General features: G+C 34.7%; 1 protein-coding gene across 2 annotated transcripts in view; it reads left to right on the top strand.

Moving 5' to 3' along the window:
* Positions 1–16,746, top strand: part of LOC149781627 (bone morphogenetic protein 1-like) — a 73,361-nt gene that overhangs the window by 33,639 nt on the left and 22,976 nt on the right. For both annotated transcript variants that reach the window (XM_089935685.1, XM_089935683.1), the window contains exons 5-8: positions 10,115–10,309; positions 11,423–11,570; positions 12,064–12,248; positions 12,741–12,903. In XM_089935685.1, coding sequence (XP_089791811.1) covers positions 10,241–10,309; positions 11,423–11,570; positions 12,064–12,248; positions 12,741–12,903 — 565 coding nt within the window. In that variant the 5' untranslated portion in view covers positions 10,115–10,240. The remainder of the gene's footprint in view (positions 1–10,114; positions 10,310–11,422; positions 11,571–12,063; positions 12,249–12,740; positions 12,904–16,746) is intronic.

Raw genomic sequence — 16,746 nt, 5'->3', positions numbered from 1 at the left:
TAGAGTAAAAATGGAAATTAACAACTTAAGAAAAGCAAAGGACATGATCAGTGGTGTGATGAAGGAAATAAAGGAGGAGAAGGAGGATGAAGATGAAAAGATAAGAATAAGAACATGGAACGAAAAAATTGAAAAAGAAGAAGAAAATGAGAAGAGGAAGAAAGAAGAAGAGGAAGAGAAGAAAGAAGAAGGGGAGGAGAAAAAAAAGAAAGAAAAGAAGAGAAAGAGTGTTGGAGATAAAATAAGAAGTTGGTGGAGGAAAAGAAGAACTTAGAAGCAGAAGAAGAAAACCCAAAGGCCCTTTTCAGGGCCCCCATATTTCTCGAAAAGAGATAGTCTTTCCATTGCCTACCCCTTTTTTTATTTTGTTTTTTTTATTTTTTTTATGTTTCAATTTTACATAGACCCTATACAGTCCCAAGGGTTTTTTGGCCATGTCAAATTTACATAGACCCTATATTGTGCCAGGGTTTTTGGCCATGTTAATTCCCATAGACCCTATATTGTCCCAGGGTTTTTGGCCATGTTAATTCCCATAGACCCTATATGTTCCCATGATTTTTCTCCATGTGAAATTTACATAGACCCTATATGTTCCCAAGGGTGTTTTTAATGATAAATCCCATAGACCCTATAAGATCCCCCTTCACTACTTCTGTCTGTCTGTCTGTCTGTCTACCTATCAATCAATCAATCAGTCAATCTGTCTGTTTGTCTGTCTGTTTACCTATCAATCAATCAATCATTCAATCTGTCTGTCTGTCTACCTATCAATCAATCAATCAATCAATCAATAAGTCTGTCTGTCTGTCTATCTATCTGTCTATCTATCTATCTACCTACCTACCTATTTATCTATCAATCAATCAATCAATCTATCTACCTACCTACCTATCTATCTATCAATCAATCTATCTACCTACCTATCAATCTATCTATCTATCTATCTATCTATCTATCTATCTATCTATATCTATATATCTATATATCTATATATATATATATATATATATATATATATATATATATATATATATATATATATATATATATATATATATCCATTATGATGATCATTCATCGAATTCCTATTTCAAACAAGTGTAAAATATCTACAAGTAAATGAAATGTATCTTGCTAATTTTCAAAATTACATCTTTAGCAAGTTCCTATACACTGTAATAATGTCAAGGGTTTCCTGTACTTTTCACTCGGATATCCCAAAGTTCTTAGAAAGTGTCAGTATAGTAAAGTATTGTCACGTAATAGTAATGTAGATTACTAAATCTCAGTTTGATCGTTTTAATGACACATTTTGCATACTGTTAATGCTCATATATCATGCTTGATCAATTGAGACTTGAATAAAAAATTTCTGTTGTTGGTAGCTTAGTTTCCGTATGGCTTTTAAAATGTCCCATTTACTCACAAGGGACTTGGAGAACCACATGTACTCGTAAGAAACTTTTAAAATAGTCCATGTACTGGTAAGACTTTGAAAAGACTGCACTCGCGTTAAACTTTTAAAATAACAAATGTACTCGTAAGGAACTTTTAAAAAGAAAACTACTCCTTAGGTACTTTTAAAAAAGCCAATGTACTCTTAAGAGACTTTTAAAAAGAAAACTACTCGTTAGGTACTTTTAAAAAAGCCAATGTACACGTAAGGGACTTTTTTTTATAAAAAGAAATACTCGTTAGGTAGTTTCAAAAAAGCCAATGTACTAGTAAGGGACATTTTTAAAGAAAACAGTACTCGTTAGGTACTTTTCAAACAGCCAATGTACTCTTGAGGGCAAAAGTACTTTGTAAAAAAAATTGGAGTTTTTGTTTAAAAGTTTCACAGCCTCAGTGATCTTTTCAACAATTATGTTCTTTGCAAGCTGTTGGCCTATAAACCAGAAACTGTTGTCTTGAAATGTTCTCGTCTGTCTTATAGCAACATATGTGTCTCAATTTTCAAACTAACGGCTATTTATAGCCTAACTAAACGACTATTTATAGCCCAACTAAACGACTATTTATAGCCTAACTAAACGGCTATTTATAGCCTAACTAAACGAAGTGAAATGTATAGTTTATCATTATTCAGCATTATTCTCACCCCTTTCTCGGTAACTTGTTTAAACTGATTGGAATTATATGCTGAGACCTTGTGGATGAGGAGTGGGATATGTTTTGTATGTGTATAGTTCATCATGCGCAGGATTTCCGCACTTACCATTTAAATGACAGTATCTTACAATTTTATATATAATTTCCTGCTCTCAATCACGGCATGTTTGTTGAAATAGATTGCACTTTCGTCGTAAATATTTAGGTCGTTCTTTCCTAAAATTACCGTCATCTGCTTGCAATTAATTGGTTGATCAGAAACACACAATCTTTCCGACTTTCATGAACATCCCAAATTATCCAAATTATGTTGCCACACCAGCAGGCATATTTGGAAATTTTAATTAGGTTCAATTTATTGATTGTTCACCTTTTTTCAACCTTTTACAAGTCATGTTTGCCGTAGATCAACATCTCCTGATAAAATACAGTTTTATTAATCTCTCCCTTTACGTCATTCCGTTTATATACAGTGAGTCATCTACCTTTACCTTTCTGATTTGTTTGTATAAATGAGTTTTAAAAGTATTTGCAAAATTAGGAAGGGATACGGTTTGCAAAGAACAACCTAATAAGTCAATCCAAATATCATATATATATGTGTGTGTATGTGTGTGTGTATGTGTATGTGTATGTGTATGTATGCATGTATGTATGTATGTATGATGAAACAAGATAGACGCTATCGCTTAACCGGCTTGAAGCAGCTGTTTCGTTTTTTAGTGCCGTTTTCATGATATTTGTGCTTGTTGCCTGTTTTCATCTTCGTTATTGAGTTCATTATGTATTGGCTGTTAAATTCGTATGTGTTTCTTCATCTCCTTGTTTTAGAAACGAGAATAATTAGACTTTTTCTCAGCTGTCTTGCTCCAATCTTTTTGAACAAAACTCCATCACGTGATACTCGCCAGTCAACCCGTTTATGTTACGATGGACCCTCATTCATTGCTTTAAATGTTCACTCCTTGGCTCTCCACACTACATTGTGCTCTAGACTAAACTAACTGGGACTACAGTCATCATTACCTAAATGTAAACAGAAGCAAAAAAAGAAACGTTGTTTCAAAGCTGGCCGGCGTAGAACAGTCACATTTTAGACTGGATTCTTCGTAGACCTGATGATAACATTCTACGGTCCTCCCTGGTATCCCATGACCTTGCATCAGGTCACCTCTGCATTATATGCCATCTTGACGTATCAGTCCCTAACCCTCCACCTTTATCTGCTACTAAGAGAAACCTGCGTATGATAAATAGAACCAAACTAATGCACGACATCCAAGCTAACCTAACAACTTGCTTACCTCCTACCGCAGAACAACTCGATAACTGTCTACGTTCATTACTTGACAAACATGCCCCATCTACCAAGTGCAGAGTATAAATTCAAAAGTGTTCTCCGTGGCATATCAGTGTTAGGGGCCAGCTTCACACTGCTAAAAGAGACCGCCGTAAAGCTGAGAGGCCTTGGCTTTCCACCAGACTCACTATTCATAAGCAAATCTATGAAGCCGCTAAGAAGAATGTCACAAATATAGTCCATGCAGCGAAATCAGCCCACTATACTACTAAGATCATGGAAAGTTCCAGCTGCAAAGAGCTCTTCGAGATTACTAACAAGCCAATGTCAATGAACAAATATACATCACTTCCAACTACCTTCTCTCCAGTCGACCTTCCGGACATGTTTGCAAATTTCTTCCGTGACAAAGTACAAACCATTAGAGATAAGCTTGACATCACAATTTCAATAGACTCGTCGTCACCATACAGCTGGGATACAGAATTTGAGCGGCAAACATTAGCAGCATTTGAACCTGTCTCTATGGATTTCGTACGTGCAATCGTGATGAAGAGTGCACCAAAGTCATGTGTACTTGATCCAATTCCAACATCACTGCTGCTTGAGTGCTTAGATCCATTATTGCCTTCACTAACTGATGTTATTAATACCTCTCTCTCATCTGGGGAATTCCCATCATTTTTCAAAACTGCTATCGTAAAGACTCTGCTGAAGAAACCAACACTAGACCATAACGATTTAAAGAACTACCGCCCAGTTTCTAATCTCCTATTCATTTCAACAATCTTAGAAAAGGTTGTTCTATCCCAGATTGTATCTCATCTAAATTCAAATAGTCTTTTTAGCAATGTACAATCTGCATATCGCCCTTGCCACAGTACTGAAACAACCCTTCTAAAAGTAGTTAATGACATTATCTCTGCGTTGGATAGCGGAAAGATTACAGTCCTCACCCTCCTTGATTTGTCTGCAGCATTTGACACAATAGACCATGATATATTACTTCAACGTCTTCAGCATGTATTTGGCATTCATGATACAGCCTTACTGTGGTTCAAGTCCTACTTGGTCAACAGGACACAAATTGTATCTGCAAATGGAATACTCTCCAGCCCAGTTGATCTTGTTGTGGTGTTCCACAGGGGTCTGGGGTCTGTTCTTGGACCTGTTATGTTCATTCTGTACACTCAGTTGCTCTCAAGTGTCATAGATCATCATCCAGTGTCTCACCAATTGTACGCTGATGACATCCAAATATACAAATCTAGACACCCAACTGAAGTTGATGCTACCATCCAAGGTGTAGAGAGGTGCATTTCTGATGTGAAATCATGGATGACTTGTAACAAGCTGCAGATGAATGATGATAAAATTGAGGCCATTCTGATCACAACACAAAGACTTTCTCATTCACATCCTTTACTTCAAACAATAAATATCAGCAACACCAACATTAAATTCACACAATCAGTACGAAACCTAGGTGTTACTCTGGACAGTATTCTCACATTGCACCAACATGTGATGAACATATGCAAGGCTGCATATTTTGAGCTGAGACACATCAGCTCAATTCGCAAATATCTTTCAGTTGATGCCACTAAAACACTTGTGTGTTCATTAGTACTTTCAAGACTGGACTATTGTAATTCAATTCTGTCTGGTTCATCTCAATATCTACTCCAGAAACTTCAAAAAGTTCAAAACACAGCTGCTCTAATCATACTTAGAGTACCACGATCAGAGCACACATCCCCGCTGCTCTGAACCCTACACTGGCTATCCATTCGATCCAGAATCAAACACAAAATTTGTTCTCTGTGCTACATTTCACTAATGGACTCCAGTCCAAGATACCTATCTGACCTCACCCATGTGTACACAGCAGCAAGATACTTACGCTCCTCTTTTGACAATCGTATACTCATTATTCCCACTATGAAAACAAAGTCATATGAACAGCGTTCTTTTGCATACCAGGGCCCAGCAACGTGGAATGAATTGCCCACTGAACTTAAACACAAAGACACAGTGATCACATTTAAGAGGGCTCTCATAACTCACTTATTTCGACAGCAAGAACAAAGTTAAAGACCTAATAATGTTTCCTACCTGAAATATTCCCAGCGTGTTTTTTAATTTTTAATGTTTTTCTAATTTCATGTTGTTTGTTTTTGTAATAATATTATTATATTTCTTATCTTATAGGTGTTGTCTAATGTTGTAAAGCGCTTAGAGCTTCTAAAGATTAGGCGCTATGGAAAGTCTTCATTATATGTATGTATGTATGTATGTATGTATGTATGTATGTATGTATGCGTGTGTGTGTGTGTGTATGTATGTATATGTGTGTGTATGTATGTATGTATGTATGTATGTATGCATGTGTGTGTGTGTGTGTGTGATCTATTTAAGATTTCTGTTTCTTAGCCCACGTAGTTTAGAGACAATATGTATTACCATTACAATTATTTATGTTCGTTATTACCCTCCGAGTATGCTTCAACCGCTCAGGTGGCCTAGGTGGTTAGAGCGTCTGTCTAGGATGTGGGAGGCCGGGGTTTGCAACCCGGTTGAGCCGTACTAGCAGCTACCCCGCTATGAGTTCAACATTAAGAAGTTAATATTAAGATTAGACGTCCTAGTGTCAGGATAATGCGACTGGATGGGACATCATGCTACATGTCTGCGGCATGATGCTCCAGTGCTATACCTCACTATAAACTGCCACACTGCAGACATCGTAGCGATATGACTGAAACAGTGTTAAAAGTGTTAAAACTACGTTAAAAGTCGAAATACTCTCTCTCTCTCTCTCTCTCTCTCACACACACACACTCGTATGCTTTAAAATCGACTACGTTTCATGGAAGTTGGTCGTATTTATGACTGTCGTGCAACGTTTTTCATTTATTTGGTAGTGTGCAGTACCATTGTTGAATCAACTACTTTTCAATATCTGATCTTCTTATTTAACTTCTTCCACGAATATTTTGATATTATTATACACGACAGGATTTTCACGAACATAACAAATACCTCATATATTCTTCTTTTATTTCAATTTAATTTAAAATATTGTTAGTTTTAAATGGGCTGTTCCGAAATAAACAGGTCAATTTGTAAAGTAATGACGGAATTATGTTTTTAAAATCTTTAAAATGAAGCAACAATATCCAGATCTGAAAGTAATATATAATACCTCCTGAAATTTATATAGGTAACATCTGATGTTTAGGAAAAAAGAAAGACACCCCCACCAAACAATAACACCATACATGAGAATGCAAACACCTGTTTATTTACCGAATACATACAAAGGATATATGCCCCTCTTTATAAGAGCAGAGATGAAAAAGTATAGATGAAACAATGACCTTGAAATCATTTACTGTCTATGCGCCCCAGTAGGCCTCGCAAAGTTATAACTAATGTGACATAAGAAAAGTGTAGATTAGAAGTAGAAATAAAGAATATTCTCGAAACTTACACAGCTGCCTCTTATCCTACAACTTAAAAACATTATTTATTTTGCCAGAATAACACAACGACTCAACATAAACAGACGTTTACCGAAACTACAGTTAGATTTAGGATGGTCTAGGCAACTTCAACTTATAAATTACCTTTGATATCTTTAAAGTTACCAAGAACCAATTTTGCTATTGACATAAAACAGTTTTGATATTTTAGTTTCAAGCACCAGCATAAATACTGCTGGTTTGCTACAGACATAAAACAATTCTGATATTTTAGTTCCTATCATACGAGTAAATACTGCTGGTTTGCTATAGACATAAAACAATTTTGATATTATAGTTCCTATCATGCGAGTAAATATTGCTGGTTTGCTATAGACACAAAACAGTTTTGATCTTTTCGTTCCTATCATACGAGTAAACACTGCTGGTTTGCTATAGATATAAAAGAATTTTGATATTATAGTTCCTATCATACGAGTAAATACTGCTGTTTTGCTATAGACATAAAATAATTTTCATATTTTAGTTTCTATCATACGAGTAAATACTGCTGGTTTGCTATAGACATAAAACAATTCTGATATTTTAGTTTCTATCATACGAGTAAATACTGCTGGTTTGCTTTAGACATAAAACAATTTTGATATTTTAGTTCCTATCATAGGAGTAAATACTGCTGGTTTGCTATAGACATAAAACAATTTTGATATTATAGTTCCTATCATACGAGTAAATACTGCTGTTTTGCTATAGACATAAAATAATTTTCATATTTTAGTTTCTATCATACGAGTAAATACTGCTGGTTTGCTATAGACATAAAACAATTTTCATATTTTAGTTTCTATCATACGAGTAAATACTGCTGGTTTGCTTTAGACATAAAACAATTTTGATATTTTACTTCCTATCATACGAGTAAATACTGCTGGTTTGCAATAGACATAAAATAATTTTTATATTTTAGTTTCTCTCATACGAGTAAATACTGCTGGTTTGCTATAGACACGAAACAATTTTGATATTTTAGTTCCTATCATACGAGTAAATACTGCTGGTTTGCTTTAGACATAAAACAATTTTGATATTATAGTTCCTATCATACGAGTAAATACTGCTGGTTTGCTATAGACATAAAACAATTTTCATATTTTAGTTTCTATCATACGAGTAAATACTGCTGGTTTGCTTTAGACATAAAACAATTTTGATATTATAGTTCCTATCATACGAGTAAATACTGCTGGTTTGCTATAGACATAAAACAATTTTGATATTTTAGTTTCTACTATACGAGTAAATACTGCTGGTTTGCTATAGACATAAAACAATTGTGATATTTTAGTTTCTATCATACGAGTAAATACTGCTGGTTTGCTGTAGACATAAAACAATTTTGATATTTTAGTTTCTATCTTACGAGTAAATACTGCTGGTTTGCTATAGACATAAAACAATTTTGATATTTTAGTTTCTATCATACGAGTCAATACTGCTGGTTTGCTATGGACATAAAATAATTTTGATATTTTAGTTTCTATCATACGACTAAATACTGCTGGTTTGCTATAGACATAAAATAATTTTCATATTTTAGTTTCTATCATACGAGTAAAAACTGCTGGTCTGCTATAGACATAAAACAATTTTCATATTTTAGTTTCTATCATACGAGTAAATACGGCTGGTTTGCTATTGTCAAATAATGATGATCAGTCTGATGCTAAACATTCATTGCATACATTTATTTCCTTTTGACGTATATTACCCCTATGGGAGCCTTTGGTTGACATATATTACCCCTACGGGAGCCTTTGGTTGACGTATATTACCCCTACGTGAGCCTTTGGTTGATAAGAGTAAGTTTCTATCTGAACATCAATGGCATTTCCCCTCAAGTCGAGAAAGAAGAGTCGGATTTAGTTAATCGCTACTGAGAACAGTATTCGAGTTACCATCGGTTACATGGAACAATATGCGTCGGAAGAGGACACAGTCATAATTGAAACATCTCGGCCTTAGTTGTCATATCATCTGTTGTGCATTCCGCCGAAGGCGAATCACCAAAACACATCAATTTTGTGTGTATTCCTACAATTACTTCCAACATGTTTTCAGAATGTGACAGAAATGGCCGAGTGATATTCCAAAACGGCCTAAACGTGTGCATTTACGCGTCGCAGATTTTTGTTGCAATAACTGATACTAGAATAACCGGTTTTCATTTGCTTTTACCGTTCAGAAATATGGGAAGGTCATTAGTAATTACATTTTCATGGTATCTGTTGTGGGGTTGATTTTACAAAATGAAATAAGTAGCTGCAGTAAGTTGATGAGGCTATTGTCTCATGAAGGTCTACCAGTCTTTATGAAGACTTTTTCTGCCCCAGTACAAATATTTGTAACGACCATTACGTATGTGTATCCAATTTCTTTTACCAAATATCCCATGACTGCAATGACGTGCATATGAGAGTGCATTTTCAGGAAAAGCAAATCATTAAATTAGCCGGGGGAGGAACTGAGTCACGCTCACTGTCGAAATATGCTGATCAACAAATATTGTCTTTGAAGTCTAGTTTGTCTTTCAGCTATAGCTCATGTACCTTAACAAGCAGACTCGTGCCTAATCGGAATAACGGAACACGTGATCCACCATTGAAAAATAGATGGGTTATCGTCTGCAGTAAAGGCTTACCAGTGGGAATCAGAGAGAGAGAGAGAGAGAGAGAGAATCTTCTATTTATCAATTATCATGCTTTCTCAGAACTGAACAGCTGATGATAAATTTGTCACACCTTCCCCACTAATGGAACATCCTAATTATTAAATTTTAAAAGCTTACAATAAAATTTCTTCACCTGAGCAGTTAACATTACGCACAACCCATAATTTGGCATAAAGATACATTATAATGCCAAGACTCAATCGAGGTCACGATGCTTATTTTCTTTTTCAAAGCTATTAATAGTCACATATGACGCAATATCTCTACCGTCATATAATTAGTTCTACGATTTCAAAGGTGATAACATAAAACTATGATGTATTTTATATCAGCGTGTTAATCAACGATTACTCGAAAAATATTTGCCTTCTTTGTGCATTAGTAGGTTCGTAAGTATTCTATTATATAAATATGGTCTGCGTTCAGTAATTAACCTTTTAAGTATGAATAAAATGTACCTAATCTGGAAACTCTTCTGTTTCTCAGAGTGTGGAAAGTCGCATATCCAAACTATGCAATTTTTTTGAAGTCACTGGACCATCTGTACTGTCCGGATACCCGAATCATTCCAAATGTAACTGGGAAGTTTCAAGTGCTCCTGATTACCAGATCATGCTGGAAGTCCAAGAAATACGGGCATACAACCAGACTTTGGGCGACTGTTCTTATGATTATGTACAGGTATAAACGCGTACTTAAAGTATCGTATCTCAATATTTTTCCTATATATTATAATGTATATTTAATTTGTACTGTTTGTTGGATTGTTTTAATTTTTATATGTTATGTATATTTGTATTTTGTTTATGCTATGGATGTTTATATTTTGTTATTGACCTTCGTCCAGAATCAAGTTAATGGTGTACCTAACTAGTGAAATTTATTCTATAAACAGAATAATACATATTTAATATTTCTCTATAATGAGAGATTAAATATTCAGATCATTATTAATAGAGGACCGCCTCGGATGCGGAAGGTCGTGGGTTCAATCCCCGGCCGAGGCATACCAAAGGCTTACAAAAATGGTACTAATAGCTGCTTCGCTTGGCGCTCAGCATTAAAAGGTTAGAGTTAGGACTGGTTGGCCTTGTGTCAGGATAATGTGACTGGGTGGGACATCATGTTACATGTCTGCGACATGATGCCCCAGTGCAAGGGATCACTATTAACTGCCACACTGCAGACATCATAGCGATATGACTGAAAAATTGTTAAAGCTACGTTAAAAATCCAAATCACTCATACACACACACATACATTAATGGAGGTAAACGGGATTACTTCTATCTGTATGTAGGATATTAGTTTTTTGCTTGGAAATTCCTCCGCTAAGTGGATTTTTCCTTTCTTTTCTTGTTACTTAGGGTAAGACCATATAATCGTTACTATATATATATATATATATATATATATATATATATATATATATATATATATATATATATATATATATATATATATATATATATAAATTAGGACAAAATTAGAGATAATGGTAATAACATATGTCACCAGAACGTGACTCCCAAAGCAGTCGTTGTCAGATCTTCACGTAGAACAGATTAGATCTGATCTTAACCAGATTGTGATCTAATTATTCGTGTTCCTTATAAATCGGAAGGAACATTTACAAGTCGCTGTAAGAAACATATTCTTCTGTAATAAATGACAGTAGAAATTGTTTTAAAATCGTTCGTAAATCTGAGCAGATGAAGACATTAAATTTTGAAGTGCAGCATACGGATTTTTTGTTCCCTGCTAGTTACTTTTAGAAACTGTAATTTTTTGCAGGTAACAGGGATACTGGAGGGCGAAACAGGGTCAAAAACCATATGTCTAACAGAAAGAAAATCAAAGTACCACTACAACTCCCCAGTATATATTCTTTTTTATTCTGACAGCAAGAGTGATTCTGGCATCATCTTTACATTTAGAACAAGTATGTCGACAGAGCATGCAATATTTACGTTATGAACTTCAGAATACATATAGCTTGTTAATGGAATGTAAGTGTGAATTGCACACTAAGCATAACAGAGCTGATCATTTGGTTAGTTGTTTGGTTTGTTATGATGATTAGAGCTTATCGTTGACCATATCATACTTGGGAATCTAGGAAATGAGAGCAAAGTGTCTTTTCCAAGGACACATTTTGGCAGCAGAAGGAACCCGATACCTCAACCAGCTGCTAAATGTTGAATTCGTTACTAGATTATGGTAGTTTATTTCCTTTTGTTAAATATACCCCTTAGAGTACTGATCTATCCATTCTTTTCTTTGGCAGTATATATATATATATATATATATATATATATATATATACATAATTCTCGTAACCATCATTTTGAAATTCCTTTGTGAAGTTCAGACAGTATCAAACAACCTTATTTTTCAAATATTCTTCCTTCTTTTTATCCGTGACGTCTTTGCAGGTTTAGTGAAATTCCTAAGAAAATACCAAGGACGAATGGAGAGTCCTGGGTATCCTAGTAGTTACCCTAGCAACTTATTACTAACATGGATTCTAGAGGCACCAATGGGATTTCGTACACAGCTAACATTTGACGATTTCCGACTGGAGGAGGAGCATACAGGAAAATGCTATGATTTTGTAAAGGTATATTTGTTGTCCCGGGTGGTTGATTAATTGGTTAATTTATCGTTAGAACATCGGTGTTTGATTTACTTGAGAAAGGAGTTACGTTAGTTGATAATGTAAATCAGACAGATGTATTTAATATAGGATTCTGTCACGTTCTTGGCAATCTTAAAAGAGCATTTAATTATTATAATGTGTAGAGCAAATGAGACACAGTGATAAGGAATGTGCAGTTTAGGAACAGTTGCTTTACTTTTCGAGCACGTAATAACTTTCTAACACGTCTCAAGACCTACACATAAATCCAATGTAGTCTTTAGTGTACATTGGATAACCCAACTACTAAAATTTATTTTTACCGTTCTTTTCAATCTCTTCCTCGCACAAGACCTATTATATTGCCAAATATTGTCTTGGGACAGTAAATTTGCTCTAGCTAGAGAATAACTACGAAACATTTTATGTAAAATGATGTATTGAAATAAGTGTATATCAATAAAATTCATTTAGATCATCGAACCCAGGCAAGCAGAGGTAAACAATAGCGATATGAGTTACTGTGGCACATCAATGGTTAACTCGTCAAAGACTTCAGGAAAGCAAAGAATGGAGGTGCTTTTTTCTTCCGACCAAGCAGTTTCATACAAGGGCTTTTCTGCGTATTGGGTGACAGGTATTTGTTTACTAAACTGTTTAAATTGCGAAATATTTATTTCCAATTGTTTCATGCCTTTCTACTGTCTTGCTGGTAAATTTGTACATGTATCTCATGGGATCAATTTTACTGAGTAAACATAGTCACATCTCATTGTTAAAAAGAATATAAGAGGAGCGTGTTTTATGTCTGGTTTAATAAACGTCAGCATGAAATGTAAACATTCCAATTCACGACAAATATTCTAACTAAATTTAATTATTTGGTCAGAATGAAGTAAAATAGCTAAATCTTATTTTTCTCTAAAATTATTCCTAAATCAAATTCATGAAGATAAACATAACCTATCGGTATCTTTTAAATCATGTATTAGGTTGTAGAAAAAATGTACATGTAGTGGCTTGATTGAATGATAAGCTATTTTAATAAATTAGTAAGAACGTTGTATTCTACATTGCAAAAATTAACCAAATCTATAAAATATGAAGAAATAGCTATTGCTGCAAATCCATATTCATAAACTAATTAACAGAAAACAGGAAAACCAACAAGTTTTGTTAAACTTAACAAAAACTTTAATTATTAATATTATAAATGAAAATGTGAGAGGAACTTACATTATTATAAAAAACAATCCAAATTAATCACGAGTTCTATTAAAGTCTAAAAGAATGAAAAGTCTGTATAAACATCAGAACAGGAACTATACAGGTCCGCCAAGTATCGCGTCGAAATGGCGTTGTCCAAAACAAATACTTCCATATTGCAAAAAAAATATTCAAGTTTTGATGTTACTATGAATATTAGAATAGTGCCGTCTTTTAGGGACAAAGAAGTAGACAAATATTTTCCATATTTTGAAACAATTGCTGAAAATTTGAAAAGGCCAAGGGAATATTGGACTCTGTTATTACAGAGTGCACTTTTTAGCAAATTCTGAGACATCTACGCATCCCTGTCGGTACAGCAGAGTGCTGACTATGCTTTCGTTTCGGAATGCACTTTAAAGGGTTATGAGTTAATCTCTAAGGCTTATTGGAAAACGTGCAGGAACTATAAAAATGAATCTGGACAAGCTCATGTCGAATTTGCAAGAGAAAACGAGCAGTTATTTGATAGATGGTGCTTAGCCAAGAAAGTTGATCAAGATTACGAAAATCTTAGAAGATCCATATTAATTGAAGAGTTTAAGAACTATGTCCATAGGGACATTAAGATTTATATTGATGAGGATATGGTCGAAACTTTGGAAAATGACAATCGTTCTACGCATGTGTATTCCTTAGTTCATAAAGTTTTTTTGTAAGTAAATCTTCCACTCACCAGTTTCCTGGTAGACAAGTGTTTCAGCCTAACATGAGCCATTCTAATTTTCAATCTGGCTCAACTTTTAGAAATCAAGTTTCTGATAAGAATGAACAGAAAACCTTATCTCTTCCTGCGTGTTCATGTTCTAAGAAGAAAGGACACGTTATTTCTGATTACTACAAATTGAAAAACAAGAATTAGAATCAAGACAGATCTGTTCTAATTGCTCTTATTTATAAGATGTCAAGGTCACGGTCATGTATTGAAGGCAATACATTTGTAGGGTCTAATAAACCCCCAGTCTAATTTTATTATGGAGAATTATAAACCATTCATGTCGAAGGGTTCTATATCATTCAAGGGTGATTCGGCCATCCCATCCCTATTAAACGTGTATGGGTCACATGAGCTTCTCAGAGTCTTTTATTGTCAGGTCCGTTACCTTTTTCTGATAAGTCTTCTTCAAATGAGTGTGTTTTTATTCAGGGAGTAGAGTGCGGCTTTGTTAATGTTTCTCTCCATTGCGTAAATTTGTCATTAGACTTGGTCTCAGAATTCGTGACAGTCTTAACTCTGCCTTATTTACCCGTTAAGGGCATTCGTTTATTACTAGACAATGACCTAGCTGGAGATAAGGTTGTGGTTAATCCATTTGTAATTGGCATTCATTGTCGATCCAATTGGAAAAGAAGTCCCTGATTTATACCCAACTTGTGCAGTTATTAGAGCAAAAGCAAAGAATGCTCTTGAGAATGATGTTGATAAGGAAAGTATTCCTTTAGCTGACACATGTTTTGGACAGGCTTTCCATGAGGTCACTTTCACTCCTTGTTTGGATCAATCAAAGGGAATTGATCACAGTGATCCTCGTTTAACTACTCATTCTCTTTTTTTTCTAATCATGGTGACAAAGGACAATTACTTGTCGTTGAACAGGAAAAACGATTCCTGAAATCTCATGTTTGTTTCAAAGGACCATTAGTGAAACTGAAAACAAAGAAGTACCTCTCTGTTATTTCATTAAAAATGGAATTCTTATGAGAAAATGTAGACCTCACGAGGTACCTGCTGGTGACGAGTGGTCACTGAACTATCAAATTGTAGTTCCTAAATCATACAGACAGGATATACTTTGTCTGGCCCATGAAACTCCATTGGCTGGTCATTTAGGGATTAACAAGACTTATCACATGATCTTGACTCACTTATATTGGCCAAAAATTAAAAGTGATGTTTGTAAATACTGCTGATATTGTCACACTTGTCAGATAGTAGGCAAACCCAATCAGAGTATACCTAAGGCTCACCTACAACCTATTCCTGTATTTGACCAACCATTTAGTAGAATAATAGTTGATTGTGTTGGTCCCTTACCTAACGTCAAGTCAGGTAACCAATAATTGTTGACCATAATGTATGCGTCCACAAGATTCCCAGAGGCAATTACTTTGATGAATATTAAAACTAATACAATAGTAAAAACGTTGATAAAGTTTGTAACTCAGTTTGGCCCTCCGAAATCTGTCCAATCTGATCAAGCGTCTATTTTTATGTTTGGAATTTACAATCAAGTTATGTTTGAATAGGCATCCAACAATTCAATATTCTGCCTCTCACCCTGAGAGACAAGGGGCTTTAGAATGATTTCATAAAACTTTGAAAAATATGATTCGTTCATATTGTTTCGTTCGATAATGTTAAAGACTGGGATAAAGGCAATCATTTACTAATGTTTTCTGTTAGGGAATCAGTTCAAGAATCTTTAGGTTTAACTAGTATTTTGGACATACTGTGTGTGGACCACTGAAGTCGTTGAAAGAGAAACTTCTTTCTAATGAAGATGCTGAAATCAGTCTTTTCGATTATGCTTCCAATTTTAGGTATAAGTTGCCAAAGGCCTGTCAGGTAGCAAGAGTTTCAAAAATAAAATTGCGGTATGATGAAAATACAAAGGAAAGGAGCTTTCAGCCTGGTGATAGAGCTCTGGCTCTCTTGCCGTTACCACAAAATCCTCCTCAGGCCAAGTATTATGGTCATTACACAGTTGAAAAGAAAGTAAATGATCTAAATTTGTATCGTAAATAGACCTGGAAGGCGAAAACAATAAAAAACATTACCACATAAATATGTTAAAGGAGTATGTTGAAAGACATAGCCTGGTTAATCATGCAATTAATTTAGTTGTACCTGTCCCACTCCGTGAGGATTTAAGTGAGGGAATGCAATCGGACTCTATTAATTTTGGAGTGAAAAATCTTCGGAATTTAGAAATTATGACTAATCTGGACCGGAAACTTTCACATTTGGAACAAGAAGAAGGAATGAACTTAAACAGATATTACTTGAATGTGAACACTTATTTCCAGATGTTCCTACAATAACAAACACAATTTACTATGACGTTGAAATTGTAAATTTCACACCAGTGAAACAACACCCGTTTAGGATGAACCCACTCAAACAAGACTACTTGAAAAAAGAAATTCAGTACTTGCTGGAGAATGATTACCTAGAACCGAGGAAAGGTGACTGGAGTTCACCATGTATACTTGT

Source organism: Sinohyriopsis cumingii, chromosome 15 (genome assembly GCF_028554795.1).
Source record: "Sinohyriopsis cumingii isolate HCF-2022 chromosome 15, ASM2855479v2, whole genome shotgun sequence".
Lineage (NCBI taxonomy): Eukaryota > Metazoa > Mollusca > Bivalvia > Unionida > Unionidae > Sinohyriopsis > Sinohyriopsis cumingii.
The sequence above is the reverse complement of the archived record's forward strand: the minus strand, read 5'-3'. Positions and strand labels throughout refer to the sequence as shown.